The 18,943-nt window shown below is 37.7% G+C and overlaps 1 protein-coding gene across 23 annotated transcripts in view; it reads right to left on the bottom strand.

Moving 5' to 3' along the window:
* Nucleotides 1-18,943, bottom strand: part of LOC115242508 (MAP7 domain-containing protein 2-like) — a 142,951-nt gene that overhangs the window by 44,807 nt on the left and 79,201 nt on the right. For 6 of the 23 annotated variants that reach the window (XM_029818845.1, XM_029818846.1, XM_029818848.1 and 3 more), the window contains exon 1: nucleotides 3,875-4,006. The exons of 8 other annotated variants lie outside the window; for them this stretch is intronic. Coding sequence is in view for 9 of the 15 variants with exons in the window: in XM_029818853.1 (XP_029674713.1) it covers nucleotides 13,494-13,544; nucleotides 16,641-16,803 (214 nt within the window). In the remaining 6 variants the exon portion in view is untranslated. Of the gene's footprint in view, nucleotides 1-3,874; nucleotides 4,007-13,493; nucleotides 13,545-16,640; nucleotides 18,339-18,466; nucleotides 18,888-18,943 lie in introns of those variants that run through there. 9 more of the 23 variants (XM_029818860.1, XM_029818867.1, XM_029818864.1 and 6 more) reach the window with 6 other exon arrangements.

The following is an 18,943-nucleotide window of genomic DNA, read 5'->3' as shown; positions in this document are numbered from 1 at the left end:
TATATATATAAAATATAATTATACATTAGATCAATCGATAAAGTTATCAATAAAGATTTTAGAAAAAATGGAGTTGTATTCAATAGCACACACACGCACTCATAGGATATCATTTTGCATTTTTTAAAACTTTCTATATTTTTACACCTACAAGATTATATCTTGATTAGATTCAGATTGATAGCGAATAATAGAAAATAATTAATAGTTCACGTCAATATAGAATTGTCAATATAATACCGTAACAAATATAATATCATATTAATATTGATTCAATCGATACCGCAAAGATTGTATTCGATTATTAAGCTGGATGTTCGAACATTAATCGTGTGTTACAGAATCGTGCGTTTATCTATCCGCCTGGCACACAATCGATTATTTGAAATGTCAATACATGCGTTAATGAGAGAATCATTTGATAAATGCAGAATCATGTGTTTTCCTCGCGCTATCAGTACAGCTGCGTTTAACGCGGATAAATACTGGATGACCGATATTCTCGCGATGGACCTCACATTCCGTTACCACGCGATAAGCACAAATTTTCAGTGTGTATTCATGAGAGAATGAATTAGAAATTTTAAGAAGAGGAAAACGCGGTTCCGCGGAGGAAAAATAGTCTACGTTCCCGCTCGAAGAACTTTATGATTTATCATTGCACGCGATGAACTGCGCGCAAAAATCCCAGCGCACGCTTAGCATGCACATAATTTCGTCAAATATCCGTTGTACCGTTGCCAACCGCATCGGCCATTAAGAAGAAAACAGGATGAGAATGCCCCAATACGATGATTTTCCAATCGCGCTGAAGAGAATTTTATTGCTTTTATAAATATTAAAGAAGTAAATATCTTTTCATTGTTTATCATGTCCGTCTTCGAGAAACAAGTTCATAAAAAAATATTCATCGAATTAATTAATGCTTGTGCTTTGCATCAATTAATTTTATTCTGTTCTCCAGACCTATTGCTTACTTTCACATTTTCTCTTGAATATTTCAATGATTTTAATGATTATCTAGACTTTCAAACTCAGATTAGGTTTAGGTACAAGGAAAAGTTTATCAAGAAAGCACGATGCAAGCCTCGTGAGACTTGTCATTAACAAAAATATTAAATATTTTCTTTTGACACTTGTGATCCCTCATACGGTTATGGCGGGAGAAAACCGGAAGCCGACTTTGTCGCGGCGAGTAACTATGTTTGTTGAAAGCAATCGCCAACGGCCTTGCCGATCGGCAAACGAACCATTGAGCTTCTGTCAGAGCCAGACATGCGTGGGTACAATGGTGCGTCATTTCTCCCGGCATCTGGAAAGACAGTCTCATTTTCACTCACATAAACATAAATGTTACAACGCATACGTAATGCATACGTTTTATTTTTTACGTCGGCCAGAGAGAGGAACTGCCTGTAAATACGCCAGAGTGACGGCGCTGTCTAGATAAGTTATTTACGATGCGTGAACAATATAACTATATGAACAAAATAAAATTGTCAATAAAATCGCGAAAGGATTTTGGAAAAACGCATTCCAGACGTGAATAAAACGGACAATTAGAGCGACGAAAGTGAAAGGCATTTGTGCAAGAACGATATATATTCGGCGGAAACAAACGGACGGCAAAGATAAACTCCGACAAAAGCTGCTATCGCGAGCATGGCACTACGAGCAATTCTAATTTAACGATAAACCTATTATTCGACGAGCTTCGTGAGAATCGCCATTCACTTAATACTTGTGCTTAGGGCTCTGAACGTGAAGGATAAATGGCGAGACATGTGTGATAGGACCAAAATTCATTATGTTAATTGCCATCCCCGAGGCGAGGACGAGTATAAGCCGAATTGAATAATGAAACAAAGACAGCGGAATTAATTTTATTCCCTAGACGATCGGATATGGCTTTTGCATTAAATGCTTTTGCGAATCACTATAATGGATGTGAAAAGATTTTAATAATTACATTCGCGCTATATTTTTAGATTGAATCGAAGAGATTCAATTATAAAAAAAAAAGATTGAACATATCAAAAAAATAATAGTTTGGAAATATCAATATCTTTTTCATCTTTATCATACATGTAATTCTAAATTTTTTCTAATATTTTAAGCAAGAAACATACATTATATTTTCATTATTCATCATTATTTGATATAAGTAATTGATATTTTTATTTCTTAATCCAGCATGACAAAGTTCTGATTCTTATATGAAATATCGTGCTTTAATGTGGAAGATGAATATCTCTTGATATATTAAAATCTATTTATTTGACAAGTTTTCCCAGAATTTCAAAATCAGTGGTATGAATGGAAAGCTATAATTTTTCATCGAATTGCTCCGTAACAAATTTTTACGCGGAAATAATTTCTTCGTTTTACAGTCCTTGACATCCCAATCTCCCTCGTCAATCTTATTTTAAATAAGTTCTCTCGAATGGATTAACGCGCGAAAGTCGGCAGAAATCGATTTTAATGGTTTAACTCGAAACTTTGATTACGAATCTTATTTGGAACGCCCCGGGTATCCGGTCGCTTTCCGGAAAATCGAGCCTGCCAAAACACGTTCGATCGTCAGCCACGGAAAGAGAAACTGCGAGGGTGGAAACAAAAAGTTTTCAGGAAAGGACGACGTTACGACGCCGTTGAAAAAAGATATAACCTTTATCCTTCCCGTGCTATTGCAGTATTTTGTCGGCGATCAAATGGCAGTCTCTTAAGATATTTAATGTTAAAAACTAAAAAAAGAAAAAAGTTATCCAGCGAATAAGATTGGTAATAATTAAATTAATTGATATGTATACCTTCACACACGATTCAAAATCTGTGTCTAACGAATGATACGTGACAAGATATCGATGTGTTGATTGCAGGAGGTTTGAGAGAAAGGTCAAAGTTTAATCGGATTAATTGTGAAATTAACCAATTAGTCGTCGGAATCATCTAATCCTTGTCTAATCTTTGATCAAGATTAGGTCGCTGTTGATATTCGAAATTGTATCGATCTAGGTAATTTTGATCGCAGTAATAGCAAGATGTTTGAGATATTACATTTTCTCAAATGCGAGATTCTATAAGGTAAAGTATCTTACCTTCATACAATAATTTAATCTAGCTGGATTTCTGATACATCTTTATTCAATAAAAAAATTTTTTTTATAAAAAATGCAAAGATAAATACAACTCATAAATATATCGATTAATCTTTGATAAATAAAATAAAATAACGGGAAAAATTAGCAATACAAACTGTATTTTTGTTTATCCCGCAATCGTAGAGTTTTATAAAGCTTCTTTGGAAATTTTATATATAAATTTAACAAATAAAATTAAGAGAGAAAGATGCATGACAGAAGTCACGTGACTATAATTTTGTAAATTATACCTTACGTAAAACATTCTAATATTTGTTTGGATTAATAAAATGAAATTTTCAGAGATCTCACAACGTAAAAGAACATGAAAAAATTGAAACATAAATCGAATTGAGTAACTTAACAAAAGTGATGGCAAAAAATAATCATAAAATAATACATTTTCAAAATTAACATTGACGCATTGTCTTTCATAAATAAAACAATTAACCTACCGAATACGCGCACACTCTTCTTATAAAACCTAGCTTCATCATATTCACAAGCATCTATCTCCAAAATATAAATTGCACCGTTTTTATCACACTGGATTTGCTCTCAACTTCGTCAAGCTATCAGGCTTAAAATGGAAATAAACGAAGAAGACAACGGAAGTTTTCGCCATCGCAGGTTGATATAATCAAACCTTATCCGCATTAAAACGAGCCAGCCGCAGCGGATCGCAATAGAAACGGAGCAGGATGGAAATGATTGCAGGAACGGAAGGAGAGCACCTTGATCTGGACGCGTGTGTCTTGCGTCCACCTCGTGGTGAACCGACGCGCCATCGCGACAAGCGAACCCGGGTGTTCGAGATGGATGGTTCCCGGATCACCTGCGCACCGGATGGTCTCCAGGCGAGAACTGAGCCTGCAAAATAGCCGAGAGAACAGCGCGAGGTGCTTACGCCGGAACGACCCCCGTCTGGAGGGTGGCGCGCGCGGAAGAGGGTTGCACCGACTCCCCGCGGAGGTCCGATGTACGTTGCTCGGTTAGTACGTGCGTAGTACATCGTCGCGAGGATACGAGAGGGGTTGGAAAGAAGTCGTTGGAGAGAATGCGGAGGATAGGAAAAGAGGAAGGGCAAAGGATCACAGGAGGGATGGAGGGGCAATACGTTCAGTCGGTGTGTATAGTATACTGAGAGAAGACTTGGAGGGAGAAGACAGATAAGACAGAGAGGGTAAAAGAGGAAGGGAACTAGGAAGCCGGAAGAGTGACCGTGAGATAAGGCGGGAAGGAAGAGGAATCGCGGGATATAAGCGGCGAAGGGAAAACGGGGGTGGAAATGCTGGCGGTGATGGCGCTGCTGTTGCATCGATCAGCCACCGCCACCACCTGCAACCCTCTCCCGAAATGGTCAACCCTCTGTATCGCGGAGCGGCGCGCGTTCTCGTCACCTCCGGTCGGTTTGGCCGTGCCGCCTAATTCCATCGTGATCTTCGACCTCTGCCTTCTTCCCTCCGACCATCATCATCCCTCTCGTCCGGCTCTTCGGCTTTACTCGCCACCGATCGACCGTGAGAGCTTAATTTATTATTTTGCCGTTTGAGTTTTTGCCCCGTCAGCGAGCGCTTTCGCGTGAGCCAGCGTTTTGTATCGCGCCGACGATCATCGCGATTCGGCGGAGAATTAGGTGACCTCGATCGTTCGACAGCTCCAAATTGATATTTCGGGCCTCGACACTTTGATAGTATGAATTTAAATCCTATATAAAAATTTTGCGAAGTCCTGTCAGGTTACGTCAGGTATTCGTACATGCTTGGTCCTTTAGACGAGTTGGAAACAGTTTGAAGATAAGAAACTGACATAAGACATTACAGAACGTCGGACGCAAAACGCAGGGATCCTCGAGGGTCAATCCTCAAGGGATCTCAAAGTGAAGATTTAGGATAGAAAAGGGCTGGCAATTCTCGTGGACCATTTTTACGGTTCACGACGTGGTCCTTGAAGATCGATAACCTTGAAGAGACACTGTAGCAACGTGCTCGAGAGTTTCTCGACAATTTCCTTGACGGATTATGGCGAATATCGCGGTGCGGATTTACAGAAACATATTCCCCTTTTTGGGGAAATTGTCCGTGATATCACGTTATTTCTATCGCGGTGAACTCGTCGCGATAAAATTCGCCTTTAAATCGTTATTCTCGTTTTTACGACACGTAAACGAGACGTCAATATAACCTCGTATAAATAAAAGATTACGAGCTGGCTTTTATTTCATGATAGCTTACACATAAATTCAGAAAGAGGAAAAATGACAGATTGCATGAAAATTATACTCAAAGTCTCAAAGTAATAAACGTGAAAATGGATCTAAAAGCAAAACGTTATGAAATATAAAAATGTAACATCTCCAGAAGTGATGTTATTCAAAATATTATTTTTTACGAAATATTATTATATATGAAAAGTTTCGAAAAATCCATATGTTTTCAAAGCGTCGTCTTACTTTTCGAATTTCGGGATTATGCTTTTTTCAAAACTCTATCGTGTCCATCCGAGCGATGTGTTTCCGAACGTCAACCCCCGAAATCATCGACATTGCTGACGTGAGCGACGTGGCGCGGTTCTGCGTACGTGTCTCCCCCGAAATTCCGGGCGCGTCTGGGAAGACGGCCAATTCGAGAAACCAGACTAATCGGAAATCTCTTGCGCCACATGAAACCGGCGTTTCTACCGCGCAAGAAACATCCCGACGGCGTCGCCACTCTTTTCCCGTTTTCCTACTCATCTCGAAGGAATCCCCAGGGTGGCCCCGGCTACACGATTTTACTCACGATCTTTCTCTGTCTCAGCCCAGAAAATTACATCCCAACCGGATATAACACGATGACGATCTGTGCTCAGGGCAATTAGTTTTATTCCAAACGCTTGAGTAAACTGGAAATGTTTGAGGTTGAATATTTCGTAATTTTGGAACAAGAATTTTTCTTAAATGCCAAACCATCTGTAATATTCTTGCGTCGTATTAATTTATGAAGACATTGCTATAATTTGTCGCTTTAATGCTTATCTCAGAATTGTAGTACGTACAAATTACATTCTATCTCTCCTTCTTTTTTAAATGAAGGTTTATATGTACATATATACGCATACAAGATGAAACTATAAAGAAATTTAATTTAGCTTTTTCTTACAAAATGCTAACACATTATATTCTATTAGGTGCGAGTAAAATATAATAAAATATAACAAGCAATTATTTTTTGAAGAAAAATACACACATGAATATGCTTCAACGCTTCAATAATTAATAACATTTCAATAAATAACAAAAAAGTTTTTCAGTTCTCAAAGAAAAGATTGAGGTCATTTAATGAAATTTTTTTAGTAATCTTTGCATCGTTGGACGCTAGACATATTATTTAATTAGAAAAGTTTTTCCGTATCCACAGATATAAGCGCCGGGAAAGGAGCTATGCAATCTTGTATGATATAATCATCATTCATCGATGAATTAGTCGTCGAGTTTCGAACCTCGTAAGAAGTTTGGAGTCCTTATCGGAGTCTTATGATCGTCGAATCGGAGACGAGTGCTCAGGAGTGAAGTAAGTTAATTATCGAGGATTAATTTCAACGCCGGGGAAATGTCTATCGGCGGTGAATGCGATTTATCTCGAGTTTCTCGTTATTGCCATGAAGAAAGTCCGGAAAATAAGGAGCACTTTCCAGCACTTTAAATGCTTTTGTGTTTCTCATCCCATTTTAATCTCGTAAACTTGCTTCTTCGACGATTATATCCATTCCATCACCAGCATTACATAGCGATAAAAATAATATACGCGCGCGACAGCGGTATCTAACAAAATTATAATTAATAATATTACTATATTTTTTTAACAAAATTATTATTAATAATATTGCTATATTCTGTCCGTAAATTTAGATCTATATCGTTATCAGTGCTTCAGTCTTTAATCTTTTTACATTTCTCGCGCAAAAATATTTCACATTCTCTTATTAACTTTTCCCTAACGGTTAAACGAATTAAAAACACGCATTTCTCTTCTCGTCAATTTCGCTAAATTCCACTGGCCGCCGCTCAAATCACATTCTTCCACTAAATGAAAATCAATTGAACGGGGCGTTGTATCCACTCTGCCCATCCACGTCGCCGCGCCCTCACGTCATCCTCGTTCGCTAATCCCCGGCATATCGAGCTTCCGCAGGAGCAGGTTCCCCCTTTCTCGTGTTCTGTTTTTACTGCTCGCACACGATCTTTCGCACGGTCGCCGAAGGGCGACATGCACTGTTGCTTTTGCAGTCGTGCGAATCGACTGATGTCGGATTCTCGATTATTAGCTACGCACGTATCAGCTCGCATTTCATTTAGTAAAGTTGGGATTTCGTCGGCCGATTCTTGGACATTCAAAAGACGAAGAAAGAATGCAATAGAATGAAATTAAACTATTTAATATCTCATTATACGTGTGTATATGTAACTCTTCCTTTTTTTCGTCCTGAGACTGTCATCTGAAACAACTGTTTTCGACACGACTTTTTCGAAAAGTTTAGTGACAGATCTCCTTCAGCTTGAATTATAGATTCCCAAGAGTTTGAGAGTCTTTGTCGTTTGATTTCTACCGGGACTCGGAATACGAACGTAGATCGACGGATCAACTTGCGTGCAAGCTGATTTCCCGAGAAGACTCTATTCTCATGTATTATTCAGTTCCGCAAGTGAATGCACGATCATTATTTACCATGGAAACGCCCAAGAACTGAACACGAATGATTGATAGATAAATTTTTGGTAGATAAATGGAAATTGATTGCATAAAGCAATTTTGGAATTAATGGATTATCAGGTGTCCTTTAAAAGCCTTGAGCTCAAGATACAAAAATAACGGCAACGATATTTTTTCGCATTTGTTTATTTTTCCGAAGGGTGCCATCGAATAATTGACATCTCTCATAACACGAGCAAAGAGAATATATGAAAAGCGATGTGAGAGAAAGAGGACTGAGCGGAAAAGTGTCAAATATAAAAATTACCTGAATGCTACGCAGTTGCAGCTGCTGTCGCATTGAAGTAGAACGAATGTTCTCCCCGACTGCGTAAATAATAAACGATTCCTCGCGTCAGATGCTGTAGTACGATCTACGAGCTTTCCCGCAGAGAGAAAATTCTTTTTCGCTAAGATAAGACGATTTGGAGAATAGACAGTTTACTCATCCGCTGATGCTAAAGTAACCGAAATTATGGTGTACACGTGCGTGATTAGAAACAGAAAAAAGTGATCGAATGTTTGATCACTTTTCCAAGTTTAGACTAGTCGATCTTTAACGTAAAAATCCGCAGAGCGTATCGTAATCTTTGGCGAAAGGGGATCGCTTCATCATAACTGAAGATTACTTTTGACAGAAGTTTCAACAAACTTCCGCCGCGGATATGGCAAACTCGACGATGATCTCCGCGAGACATATAGTTATTGCACAAGGAAGAAAAATTATTCGAAAACTTGAACCAGAACAAGCACACATAACCGCGTTATCAGTAATATATTCTTACCAACAATGTGTGTGATATCATGTTTGGGAATTTTTCATATAAGATGCTTGTAAAATTTATATTTATCTAACACGATATTGAGATTTAGATAAATACGGTTTCATTATATTGTTTAATGTATTTTACGTAATGGAGAAAATTTTTTTGATATAATATTATATTATAAGAGAATGTTTAGTAATTTAATATAATTTCTAACTCTAAATAATAAAATATAAATCTAATAAAAATATAAAATAATAGAATTGTTAGCACATATTGTGATAAATTCTCTGTAAAAATATTCTTTTAAAGAAAGCGTAATGAAAATAATATGCCCTCGCTCTCGATCAAATTTCCAGGATATCGGCTCGTAAGATTTCAATCGCCGGAAGTAGGAAAAATTCCATCGAAATACTTCCTCATGAACTCGATGGCGCGTTTCGTGTACGGCATTAACGATCGGCTCGGTATCGTTCGTTACTGTGACCTTTTTATCGCGTTTGAGATTTATGTCAAGTGTATCGAGGGACATTTTTATTCGGGCGTTTTCATTCGACCGAGATATTGTCGATGCCATAGCTTCCTTTGTTTCACTATTGTGGTCGGTTTCGGTAGACCATCTCGACGGAGTTATCGAGTGTTTTCGAATCACAAAGGTGTACGACATGTGTCTCGGATGCCAAAGAACGAGTAGTGTCATTATCCGATATATTCGCGCAATTTTAAAAGCTATAGATATTAAATGAGACTTTTTTATTACATATTTAAAATATTAATAATATTAAAAAATTTTAATATTATATATTACTATAAAAAGAGCATTAAATGCAACATTAAATTTTTCAAGATATTTTTGTGGCATTCATATAATTATCACATATCTCCCTCTTTCTTTCTTTCTCTACTTGGATAATGCACGTAACTTTTTCAATTAAATTTTCGTCTCGTCTTTACAATGAACGGGATTGCAATAATGGCTCCCTACCGGCAGCATCGACAAGTGTAACAAACGTAAATTTAGCAGAAAACAGAGCGAGAATTCAATTAAAATAACCGTGAACTACTGCAAAAACGAAAAAACATGCTCTTTGCTATTTACACGAAAATTAATTTCCTCCGTTAATGGCATTCTTTCGCGTTTATAAAAAAATGAGTTCATTATGAAAATAACATTAACTGGTATAAAAATATCGATATACTTTACATACATGTCATGCATTTTTAATTCTCAACCGTAGAAAATAATGAGAGGAAAAATAGTGACGGATCTCGCATAGATTTTCATGAGCCGAGGTATTTTTTCGATACGCTCGTGATTACAATTCTTACAACCGGGATAGCCCTTTTGTTCTTGTGAAAGAGTTACTTTCGCTACGCATCGATTCCCAAAAATAGAATACGGAGGAATATTTTCGTCTATTCGGATTCTTCTTCCACAAAATTGGAATTTTTCTCGTTGTTCTCCGTTGAATAATAATAAAATATACGTCGCAAAATCGCATTTTTAGATAACAAACGCGTGAATTGAATATTAGATTTAAACATGTAGTCCAGTTTAGAATAATGTTACAGCACAAATGCATGTGCCAATATTATACCAGGAATATAACTAGAATTCAAATAACTTTGACGATCAAATTGTATTACAAACTTAAATTAATTCTGAATCATCTGGCACATCAAACTTATCGACTTATTTAACTATTTCGGTAAGTAATTTCTAATTGATATAACTCTACAATCTTGTTTCTCGCGCGTTATTTTAAATACGTTACTCTAATTACTATTCCAGTCGTGGCACATAATCGCAGAGAGCGAAGAGATGTAAATGCGTTTTGAATGGAAGCGATTTTCATTTGCGCATCTTAATCTCGCTATTCAGCCAATCCGTAGAATTCGTGAATCATAAACGAGAACACAATATCGTTTGGATCTGCCAGTATTTAAATCGAGAGCTATAATACAAACGGATCGAGCGGATTGTTCTGAACCACTGATCCCGGATCCCTTTATCTAGCTCGAGTCCTGACACCGTTAATGTTGTGCCGAATGTGATCAGTCGATTGACATATTCATACGTTGCATCATTAATTCCACAATGGAGTTTCGTACAAGCTGAATACATTATATTTTTATTTCAAACATTAAGTTTTAAATAAATAAACTTCTCCGAATTACAATTATAGAATGACTAACGCACATCCTGAAGAAAATAAAAAAAAAATAAATAAATCGGAAATTGTTAAAAACATAATGAATAGAAAAATCATAATGCATTTTATTCATGATACAATACGTTTAATCAGCAACTTTTAGCTGTCATGTTTGTCTGTTCCAGAGTAAGCTCTTGAAAAATATATTTCTCTGTAATCTACGCGAGAGAAGGATTAAGCGTTTTTTTCCCAGAGTGTGAGCTTCTATGTGTCAGCTATAGTTAATACCTCTGCATTAAAAACCTGCACTTCGCCGCTTATGTACATGCATGATTCGCGTGAGAACAAAAGTGTTCTGCTAAGAATAGCATTGTGAACCTTTTCGCGATAATTTATTGCAAACGCACTAAATCAAATATATCCCTGCCCAAATAATACCGATTTAATGAAATATTCTTGGAGCACGTTTACGGCGCGCGATATTATTTCGTAAAGCCAGCCCAGTTGAATCCTCGTATTGTCTTACTCAGATCTTCTCGTCGGAATCGAGAGACGAGATTCACAGCGGAAACAGATAGGATACCACAGTCTACTCTATCCGAATATCGATAACGTTTATATCTGAAGCTAGTTTGTAGACGGTTCTCTTATACATGCCAATCAGTATGTCAATCGTTATGTTGAACGATCGATCGAATCGATCAAATAAACGTACGAGTGAAATATCGAAAACCGATTAAGCACGGAAGTTGCAATCTTCAAACATTACGATTACTTTTATGAACATTTATAACATAATGGAATGGGAAGAATTGACATAAGTATTAAATACACAACAAAGTTATTATAGAATATTTTATAAAACTATCTAAAAGCCAGTCTCTTAATATGGATTAAAATATTTATGTCGCATTGTAAATGATGATGATGAAAATTGTTTCGCAAACAGCCATTTAGTGAAGTTGAAAGAAATGATATTTGTTCCAACGTCGTAGATATTATACGAAATGTTGCGATTTGTGATAGCGCGATAAGAGTATCTAAATCTCACTATTTACCGTCGCAAGTGTTATAAATTTTAGCGCGTAAAACATGAGCTGGCTCGTTACCTGGAAAATGATAATTGCTTATAAACGCGATAAACGTGCGTTATCAAGGAATTCATTGAAAATTGGAACATCGCAAGGAAACATGTATACTTGATTAATGAGTCTTATCAATAAATAAATCAAATTTATTTTAATGAAATGTAGAACTCATCGAAAAAGTAGCTCAAAATAAGTATTAAATAGCTTTGGTATTCTGTGATAATGAATTTAAACACTGATATACATAAGTAATTAATCTTCTTTAATTGCGTTCCAGGCGCAAAAATGAATTACTTGCAATCAATTAAATTAAAACACGTTGACATCATTCATATTTATATTTATTCACTAGTGCATTTGACAATTGTCAACGATACTTCGATTTAAAGTCAATATTTATCGACACATTTGTCGATGACACCATTTCGTGCCTCGGTTTGTCGATTCTTGTCCGTAACAGGCTTCATTTTTCAAAAAAATTTGCCCCTATATTTTGTTTCAAATTTACGGTCCAATATTGTTCCTACTCTTTTAATTCTGCGTAAAAAATTGACAAAATATTATGCACCAACAAGGAGGCATACAACCTCTTTGACTCTCTTTAGTATTCAAGACTTCATTAAGGAAGACCCGAACTATCGGCGACATACACGACGAACTTTCTCGCAAACTCTCGACTGAAGATTCGAAGGGTACAGAATTAATTGCTTGTCACGTACACCATCCTTTCGAGGCAAGGTATTGCTTTTGACCAAAAGTGTCTTGGAAAGGACCTACCTAATGATATTCTCGCACTACTTTAACATTGTTCGACACGTCGCGGAAGGAATGAAAAGCGCAACGAGTGCATAATAAGATGCGAAGTTTTGCCCTGGTAATTTGCGACTTTGAACGCAGATTAAACTCTTTTGAACATGTATGTATCCTCGAAGAGTGATTAAAAAAAAGCTTTCTTCTTCTCTCTCTAAATTGCAATGATAACGATGTCATAAAAGGTGACTTCGCCGATAAAGCGGCTCTGAAATATGGCACACCAATCATTCTTGCTTTATATCCCGTGAGCGTTGGAATATAGGTAGAATGCAGGCGCGTTGAAGTGCAATATCGCGTGACCGTCGTGGGTTTCCCATAGAGGGTCTCGATATGTAAATTTCCTTCTAATCTCGGGTATTAATTTACGGCCGTAATTTATCACATCTTGTCTTTAAAAGGCTATTCAAGCATTTCTGCGTTGGCGAGTCAGCGGATAACGTAAATTTATTTTAACCATCATGCATATATACATACACACACGCACACAGTAATCGAAACTTATTAAAAATGATATAATTTTAATACTACAGACGCACAAGAATTATCTTTTATTTATATTTCATGCAATAAAAATAAAAAAAATCTTTAAACTATCGAATAAACTATCGTATTCGAATTTTATATTACTGCGAGTTATTGAACTCGTAGAAACTCTACCGGTGTCGATCTCCATCAGGCAATATAGGTTTGCGTTTGTGTCGGGTTACTGTTGTTGAAGCATGGCATAAAATGAAACGTCGTGTTAAAGAGAATGACCGAACACAGTGTATGGTAGTTTCATTCGTTCTACGAGTCTACATACCGCGATTATCTGGATGATGCATATAGCGGCTCTTTATGACGGGGTACTCACCTGAAACAGAAGAAGAGAGAACATGAGGTCTATTATATAATAATTATCGAACGCTGAGATTTTATGCGATGTCGCGCGATAGCGAACGTTCTAAGTTTTGGCGCAATGCGGATAGAGATATTCTTGAAGCGCTAAAGTAGTCTTCGAATGCGCGAAATTTTCACTAGAGTGTGAAACGCTGCTCGTAAAACGGAGCATGGGAAAAAACATATACTGTAAAAGTAATAATTCTTTCCTAAAATATAGTTACTGCCGGTGTAACATATCAGTTTCTCGAGAATAATACGACATTTTCTCAAGAGATAGAAATTTATTAGATATTAAAACGTCCGGAGTTTGAACACAACTTACATCTTCCCTATAACTTGTACGTAACGTAGAAAGCATCTCTTGTAACATATAATAAGCATACTATAACTATTAAATCTGTTTTTATTTCTAAGGAACAGAATGATATTGGTTGTTCCAGTTTCAAGCTAGGATATATTGATATATTGATGTATGAACCATATAGGATGACAATAAGTGATCTGTGATGAAAACTATATTGACCTTTATCCGATGTAGACACGTTGAGAGCATACATCGTTGTCAATAATCTACCAAATTTTGTTACTATATGTTAAATATTGATTCAAACGAAATCTCACGTGTCAATATTTTCCGATCCTCTTATTTCACCATTATCCGATCATTCAATTTTAGCAAACAAAACTTACAATCAGTGCAACAGCACATACGTTAAAAAAAAAATTGATATAATGATATATATATATAAATTTCTTGTATACTTTATTGAAAAGCAATGTAATCGGATTTAGCATATTTTTTTCATTTATATGTATAACCAATTATAAAAATAATTTCTAGTAATAATATTTTATTATTATTGTATATGATATTATTATTGCTTCATATGGTAACGTTAACGAGGAAAAATCAGCCCCTCGGCGAGTCTTTCCGGGAAATGCAAATCGGAAATGAAGAATCTCCCTACCATTCCATACCAGGGAGGTTCTCGAAAATGATTTTCATTGCACGGGGATCGCGTGTAAATTAACCAAGATGATGCGGGTGAAGGACAGAGTCGCGTGAACGCAAACGATGAAACCGATTAATTGGGACGTGGATTGATTTATCCCGTAATTAACAATTACCGAACCCTGCAATTGCACGGCCTTTTCCACCCTCGCGGCATTTCCTGCTCACACAAATTCGCCTAATTGCTATTAGGCTCACGAGTGATAACGCATTAATCATTACTCGCAAAAATCGCAATCAAAAATTTTAAAATTGCAATCAAGAATTTCGCTGAATCGATGAATGGAGGATTCGAGAATCCCGGACGCCGTTTTCTTATCTCCGAATCGTCGCCCGATTGTCTTATCGATGCGTGCCGTCACGTGCCTCAAGAGATGCATCTCACGTTTCCTCATTGAGCTTTACGTGCGAATCGTTTCGACAATACGTGACGACACTCCAATTATATCGCATCGGTTCTCGGTCGAACATCATTCGGTACTCGAGTCGAAGGACTCGCAAACGTCGTCGCGACGTTTGCGCGACATCCGCCGTTTGAGAACGCGTACTTTTCAGCGCGTGACATCAACGGATTCTATTAGTCACGGAGCAGGCGTGCGGCGGTTAATTGTCTGGGATCTGCCGTCGAGGAAATGATCGTTCCCAGAACGGCTATAAAGTGGCAGTGCAGCAGTCTGATGCTATATACTTCCTAAGCAGCGCATTTAATGCGCTTAACGAGAAACGCGTCGCGAGATTCTTATCATTGCCGCCCGTATGTGGTGTAGACCGCGCGAGTTTCTGCTCACCCTTCGTAAGAAAATTGCGTTATTTTTATATGTCTTAGACGCGCGCGTTTCCGCCGATGAGAAAATTCGTTCACGTACGTAACACGTGCTATAATATATGCCGATTATACAATCTCTCTTTCTGTGATCTTTGAAATTTTTAACGAAAATATCGGATGTGATTAGATACGTTTAGACTAAATATTATAATATATGAAATATATGTTTTTAATTTACGTAAAAAGTGCGTAATAGATTGATATCTATACCACATTGGATGCCGAAAGAAATACATTTTCATCTAAATTACACAGTGGATATTGAAACTACTGGTTTGGCGTAATGAGCTCCCCGTTGCGCTGACATTCCCGTGCGACAGAACGAAGACTCGTCACCGAGAATTATAGATATTTCTGTGCAATTAACAGGTCCGTCCGTGAATCGGGCGAGATCTGTGTCGTGAAATGCTCTCGGGAACTCGTTATGTCGCGCTGCTATTCATTAGGGCGGATCAATTATGTCTAAGAGAAAATCGTCGTTGTCGCGTTTTGTCGACTGCTCTAGTTGAGTAAGAACGTTATGCGCGCAATGTCATTCTCGTAAACGAAACGCGCAAAACTGGAAGATATCCTTGAAGCGTGCGGCGAAGGCGAGCCGCCACTTAACGCTCGATGCATAGTCAATCGTCGAGATTTCAAGAGTTTCGTCATTTCAAGCGAATTAAAATTGTTTATTAACAGAATAAATCGATGCTCCGCGCGCGTAGACCGCGCACACTTACCTGCCCGGATTGCTACTGGTATAATTATTTAAATCCGCACGTATCGATGCCGTGGGATACGATTCAATCTGCTCGTTATATTCATCCTATAACGATTATGGTGTACATAAATCGCATGGGGATCGATGCAGTCGATCAACATTGTCGTCGGTCGTTGGGCGTGCCCGCTTCCTCCGTTTATATTTAAATTATCGCGCGATCTCATGATGGGAGAATGCAACTTGAGGATGCATTCATTGTTGGGAACTTAATGCATAATCTAGTCTTGATTTGCACAACTTTAAATCGTTTCGAATATAAATTGCCTGCTGTTTCAGAATCTTGAGTGAGAAAATAATACATATTTTTATATTAATACGTGCCTATGCATGTGTGACTCACAAAATCTACAGAAGAAAGATCAAGCAATTGTTTATCATCCTGTATAAAAATAGCGCACGTTTACCCAGAAAAATATGTTTCCCCATCATCGAGAAAAAAAGTTATCGCGCTATATTTCCAGTTTACCTTCGTGAAAGTGCACCTTTCTGGGCGGTCGATGCCTCGTGTGCTCGTGAACGGGGAGGTCGTGAGGGCCGAGGTTCTCCCTCGACAATGAGCTCACCAGGATCCCCCTCAGGGTCGCGAGGGTGCTGCTGGGAATCTCTCTATTCATTTTGCCGGCTCCCATATCATCGGGGCCCTTACACCATCAACGTCAACATACGTGCTTGTGATCCAGATGGAAACGACGAGCAATCCTCGTTCGGCATGTTGTTTACGGCGTTACGTTCTAACGACACTATTCGCGTTCCGAAAACTTGATTGTCTCGGGAGAGACACGAGAGTCGCTTCGACGAAATGCGAAGCGACCAGTTCTATCCCGCTGCCACAGAATCCAATTGCTCAAAGTTACGTTTTCATTTACGGCCGATAAACGTCGCGCTTCGATTTAACGAAATAATCCGAACACGAACGACTGAGCAAAAAATTACACGTTGCAAAGAAATTGTCGTCGAAAGAATATCTCTAAATAGAACAAGAAGATTTAGTTAATGTTCGCGTAAATTGCCTATTGCTCTTTTCCTTCATTTTATCTCTTTATCCGCTGTAATGTTTTATACAGCTAGAATTTTTAATTTTAATAAAGATAATTATTTTTTAAATATCGATGGAACTTTTTGCTTTACGCTTTTAGTAACACAAATCGACTTTTCTGTTAGCAACGCGGTGATCGACCATCCTGTATCGTGTCACGTGTCATTGCCGTGACACGATATTTCAATCGACCGGAGAAAAAAATAACACGACGCATGACGTTTCGAGACCGTGACTGCCATTTTTTTCAAAGCGGCTTGCCTCGCGATTAAGTGCGATCATGTATTACGTCAACGCTTGAATTTAATCTAGCGTTCAGCGAAAGATAACCTGGTCTGAAACATGTTTAAAGGTCGGGATTATCGACGGAGAGTCGATACTCGCGTCGAATTCAGCTTGCGTGATAATCAAAATCGATAAATTCCGATCTGATGATGCATAAACTTCACGTCAATAAATATTCATTTAATTATGCGTAAATATGATTTACAAAATTTACTTAGCTAATCGACAGTTAATAGATAAATATATCCAGAAAGATCCACTACAGATGAAGAAATTCGCTTGAAATAGCAAATATTCAAACGGATTGAAAAGTGTGAAGGTGATTTTGTCCAAGATATTTTAATCTGAATTCTAATACGAAATTTCCGAATACAAACTATAGATAATTCTTTTCATTAATATTCGAATCGGATGTCGAAGAGAAAACGTAACTTTATTAGCATATATATATGTTAGATTTATAATTCCTATTCTACTTTAAAATACTCGAAATTTTTTTGAATGCACATGGTTAATCAGATGTTCTTTCAATTTACGCTCAGATTAAATGTCACTGCACAAAGATAAACTTGTTGAGATATTTTGTCAATATCCCAGTCGCTATCTCTTCGTGAATAGAATCTCCATTCGATTTGCATGCAGATTAAAAATTGCGGTAGAAAACTAACTTTTTTTTTTTTCTAGAGGATTTCTTGCGTGCAATCTGAATTCTCCGATTTCGCGAGCTATGTTATTTCTCCGCGTGACATTTTTACGTAATCACGTAATAACGAACCCTCGATTGCGTGCGTCGCAGGTAATGATTGCAGTGTCCAATCAATCCAGGCTAACCGGTTAGAAAAATTTAATTGACACTACGCCTGTTAAAAAAAAAAAAAAAAAAAAGATCGAATCGCGGTGATTTTAAACAGTCGAAACAACCGTTCTCCTCAAGGCGCGACCTCGCATATTTAGAAATCCCCACAGTATACTTTTCCCTTTTCTGCCAGTGATCGCGCACTCCGCGGTGGTATGCAATACACCGCGGCACGCGGTTGCATTCCAAGCTGCATACGATGCACTCGATATAACAAAGCACGCGCACACTCTCTCTCACTTGGCACACTCAAGATTCTAGCGATTTCACCGCGAAATGCGCGCGTCTCATTACTACAGAAATCGAATAAATCGATCTCGTGGTCTTTTCTTTCAAACTATTCTGCGGAAAATTAATTTCGCTTTTCTTTCTTATCTATCTCAGAGACTTGCATTCTCGTTCAAGGACGTATCGTGTGATTCAACCGCGAGTTTGCACATGTCTTACGAAACACATATCCGTGTTCGATATTGCGTATCGGTTAACGAGTGTGAACGACGTCTCCGTCCAACGTATACTCGAGTATGTGACTGACTTGTTGGAAGAACCACAGGTCCCTTCTTAGCGCCAGTAGTGTCTCTCGCTCTCTTTC

The sequence above is a fragment of the Formica exsecta genome, unplaced genomic scaffold (genome assembly GCF_003651465.1).
Source record: "Formica exsecta isolate Colony F162 unplaced genomic scaffold, ASM365146v1 scaffold60, whole genome shotgun sequence".
Classification (NCBI taxonomy): Eukaryota; Metazoa; Arthropoda; class Insecta; order Hymenoptera; family Formicidae; genus Formica; species Formica exsecta.
This window is presented reverse-complemented; position numbering and strand designations above follow the sequence as displayed.